At 57.3% G+C, this 4,214-nt stretch overlaps 1 protein-coding gene across 1 annotated transcript; it reads left to right on the forward strand.

The window, feature by feature from the left end:
- Nucleotides 1-2,404, forward strand: ACRALDRAFT_2040062 (uncharacterized protein; the record flags this gene model as incomplete). The annotated part of the gene is made up of 2 exons (XM_071021018.1): nucleotides 1-74; nucleotides 214-2,404. The coding sequence occupies 2 exons, from the start codon at nucleotides 1-3 to the stop codon at nucleotides 2,402-2,404; spliced, it is 2,265 nt and encodes a 754-aa protein (XP_070876699.1).
- Nucleotides 2,405-4,214: the final 1,810 nt, after the last annotated feature.

Genomic DNA, 4,214 nt, shown 5'->3' on the forward strand with positions numbered 1-4,214 from the left:
ATGGACCTCGATCGAAGCTGGAGAGACTACCTTCGACAGTCTGCGAAGCAGCAGCAGACTACCAAGGGCCAAGCGTGCGTGGCCTCTCTTTTCTGATTTTCATTTTTGACTCTCGTAGTCGCCCTCCCTCTTCCTTCTCTCGTACCCTCACCAACCACCGCGAGTCAGATGCTGCCTGATTTGATCCAGGACTGACTCGCAGCCTGCATCTAGGGAGACCCCGAGTTCCCCGGCCACGCCAACGAAAACTCCCGCCCAACCCCCTCCGCCGCCCGCCGAGGATGCCGCAAGCCCAGCCACTCCCACGGCGGGAACGGCCGAAGTAGGCTCGTCCGTCGTTGCCCAGCCGGATTCGAGACCGCAATCTCGGGCCACGAGCCGCCACAGTTTGAGGCGGACCTCCACCCGTCCGGGCCATGGTGGTCGCATGCCTTCCGAACCCGCCACCCCGGAAGGCGTATCCCGACCAAAAGGAAGAGCCGCTCATCGGGGCTCTCGTGCCACCCATTCTCGTTCGCACCCCAAGTCGGCCAAGTCGGCCAAGTCGGCCAAGTCGCGCCACGCCGATCCCTCCAGAGGCGTCTTGCCTCATCCCTCCGCTGTTGCCGATGCCGCCGGTCCTTCTGCTGCTTCTCCCGATTCGTTCCGCCATGGCACAAGCACGATGCTCAAGCAGCCCAAGACGCGGCCCATCAACCAAGAGCAGCTCGTCGCCGAAGTCAAGGGTATCTACGCCGGCCTCGTCATGGTCGAGAGCAAGTGCATCGAGGTAGACAAAGTCGATGTGAGCGCCAATCGCAACGCTGCCAACAAGGCGGGGTCCGACCACGATCCTGCTTCCCAGGCGAACAACAACAACAACAACAACAACAACAACAACAACAACAACACCGTCCAGTCGGCCAAGCTGAACAACGAGCAATGGCAAGCGCTCATCGCCTTACACCGGACCTTGCTAAACGAGCACCACGACTTCTTCCTCGCCAGCCAGCACCCCGCCGCCAGCCCTCCGCTCAAAAGGCTCGCGGCCAAGTACGCCATGCCCGCTCGCATGTGGCGCCACGGCATCCATTCCTTCCTCGAGCTGCTCCGCCATCGTCTCCCGGCCTCGCTTGAGCATATGCTCACCTTTATCTACCTGTCCTACAGCATGATGGCCCTCTTGCTGGAAACCGTCCCGGCCTTTGAGGATACCTGGATCGAGTGCCTCGGCGACCTGGGCCGCTACCGCATGGCCATCGAGGACGACAACATGGTCGACCGCGAGGTCTGGACCGGCGTGAGCCGACGGTGGTACAGCAAGGCCTCGGACAAGGCCCCCACCACGGGCCGCCTCTACCATCACCTGGCCATCCTGGCACGGCCCAACGGACTGCAGCAGCTGTTCTACTATACCAAGTCGCTCTGCGTCCCTGTTCCTTTCGCGTCGGCCCGCGAGTCCATCATGACCCTCCTGGATCCCATTCTCGCGCGCCAGCCCACGCGCTTGCCCCAGCTGGACGTGCACTTCATCTTCGCCCACGGCGTCCTCTTTAGCGGCAAGAAGGAGTCGGAGTTCCCATCCGCCGTCGATGGCTTTGTCAGCGGGCTTGACATTCACATCGCGAGGACGTCGCGCATGTGGCTCGAACCCGGCTATTACATTGCCATTGCCAACCTGTGCGCCCTCCTGGGCTACGGCGAACCTACCAACCTGTTTATGAGGACCCTCAAGCCTCCGAGACCCGAGGACGATGGCCCGGACCGGCAGCCCGTGGGAGGGAGCGACGGCGGGAGGCTCGAGAAGGCACTGGAGCTGAACTGCCGGACGCACCGCGTCGTTTGGGGTCGCTCCGGGGACCCCAGCATCCTGGCCTACCTCCACGTTATCATGGTGTTTCTCGACCGCGTTGTTCAGCATCATCACCTGATGGCGCTCATCGAAAAGCAGTTCGCCTGGCGGCTGTTGTCCGCGCAACTTAACACGTTGCTGGACACGTCCGACTCGACGCTTCACTTCGAACGAGACGACTTCCCCCGCCCGGCGAAGGAGGCGCCCCGTCCCTTGTCCGAGGATTACGCGATGCGGGGCCTGCTCTGGGTCGATGACTACCTGCCCCTGGATTGGTTCACCAACGAGAAGATTGACGACGAGGAGCGGTACTTTGAGTTGCCGTCCATGATGGACGAGCGGCGCGTTCGCTGCCTGTGGCTCGGGCGTCGTATCGCGCGGCATGCGAGGTGGCTTCTATACGATGCCGAGACGCGCCGGTTCTCGGTCCCTCCGGAATACGAGGAGGATATCGATGAGATGGTCTACACGGGGGGGCAGGAAGAGTTGACGGTCGGTACAGTCCCCGGGGGAAACCATCTGAGGCCGAGCCGCTTAGAAACGTTGGACGAAGCTATGGACATGGAGATGTAGAGGAAATTATGACAATCATGATTCAGAGTATCCACTATACTGGAGGTATCTACTCGGCAAGCGGAATCCCCCGCGACGAAACGAACAGCGGAGAGGCATGTCGGGTGTCGGGATTCGGGAATAAGGGGCGAGACTCCGTGTCGACTTGCCTATTCTGGTCGCCCGGAACTGGTCGCCCAGAATTTGCGGGACGCGCCACACACGGGACAGATTCACAAGGTTGCCTTTTTGACAGAGGGCTGCCTAACGTAGCCTGTCCGAGGCACGTACTCGTAACTCGTCGCGACACGAATATCGGATTATGAGCAAGGCAACCATTGTGGAGACGAGAGTCGCATGGGTGGCACGGGTGTCACGGTCGGAGAGGCACAGTTCATGCGGCGAGCTATGTATACCTGCATAGCGACGTTATATATGACAAGGCAACCGTCGTGACGTGATAGACGGCATAAGGGGTAGCCGGTCACGCTGTGTTGCCTCGGAATGCAAGGTGTGTCGTTCCGGTCATAGGCTACACACACTTGGAGATGTCACTGTTTCGGTAAGGCCCCTTAGCTGTGAGACATGTCTGTCAGTCTGAGATGCGAAAACACCATTCATTGCAGTGTAAGGAAGACCCGTCGAAGGGCACGCAACGTCCTTGGGCGAGATTCAAATGCGACCAACGTGCAGACGAGGCCACCACGGGTATGCTTGGAATGGTATTATCGTCTCGTTACCCAAGGCTGGAGCGACCCATACGTCAGTCGTACAGTAAGCTACTCAAGGGATAGTCCATGCCCTTAGGCTTGGATTCTACTTGTTTGAAAACTGGAGTGCATCTGAAAACATGCGCCATGAGGATCTGTTCCTCTCGGATGGGGCTTAGCAGTATTAGCTGAGGCGGGAGTCTCCAAGTCATACCATTTTGCTGTTCCATACTTCCAGAACGTTGAAACCAGTGTCATGTGGTTAAGGGGTAGTCAACGTCCACCTCGAGCACTTGCGAAAGCTGCTACATCCCCATAGCTTGGTATTCAAGAAAGGATACATCTGAGATCCTAAAGGCATCTTGGCATTAGTTTGTCATTGATCCAGATTCTACTTGCGTCCGAATACAAGATTCGGATAAGAGGCTCTGATGAAACTACAGCCTACAGGGCCACCTATGTGTAGAATCTCGAATCCATAGACTATTACTGTGACTATCAGTGGTTGATACATGTCGTTGGTCATCGTATAAGTTGCGCGACGCAGCAAGAACCCGAAGGCGATAATGAATCCCCAAACCTCTACTTGTACCCATCTTGGTGATAATAGCAGTTTAGTCAGGATTCGATCTACCTAAATCAAGGCAGTAGAGTCTAGGGCCTACCTAGAGGCTAGGTAGCCAGCGGTATAAGTACGTAGGTATATATAGTCGATACGGCGCAAAAGGAAAACGGATATACTTTGTAGGATACCTAAATACCGGAACATAGGTACTGTACATACCCGGCCGTTAGCTGCATGGGAGTACAGTAATACAAGGAATCTCCAACCAGGGGCAGGGACAATCCGGCCGGCGTGACTCAGCTCACCAGTACCTGCCTGCCTTGCTTCCCCCTGACTCTGGATATGACTCCTCGTCCCGTTGGTCTCTGTCCCTGTGAACCACCGGAAGGCACGTACAAAAGGGCGACTATTGCCTTTACCACAGCCCCCGTTGCCCAGATCTTGATCGACCCATCGCAACGACAACCGTACAGGCCACTCGGTTCGACAGTCCACGGTATTAATATAACTAGACATACACACGAAAAACCCGTCGTACCCGCAGTCGACAACACAT

Source organism: Sodiomyces alcalophilus, assembly GCF_042370955.1.
Source record: "Sodiomyces alcalophilus JCM 7366 unplaced genomic scaffold ACRALscaffold_2, whole genome shotgun sequence".
In the NCBI taxonomy this organism is placed as follows: Eukaryota; Fungi; Ascomycota; class Sordariomycetes; order Glomerellales; family Plectosphaerellaceae; genus Sodiomyces; species Sodiomyces alcalophilus.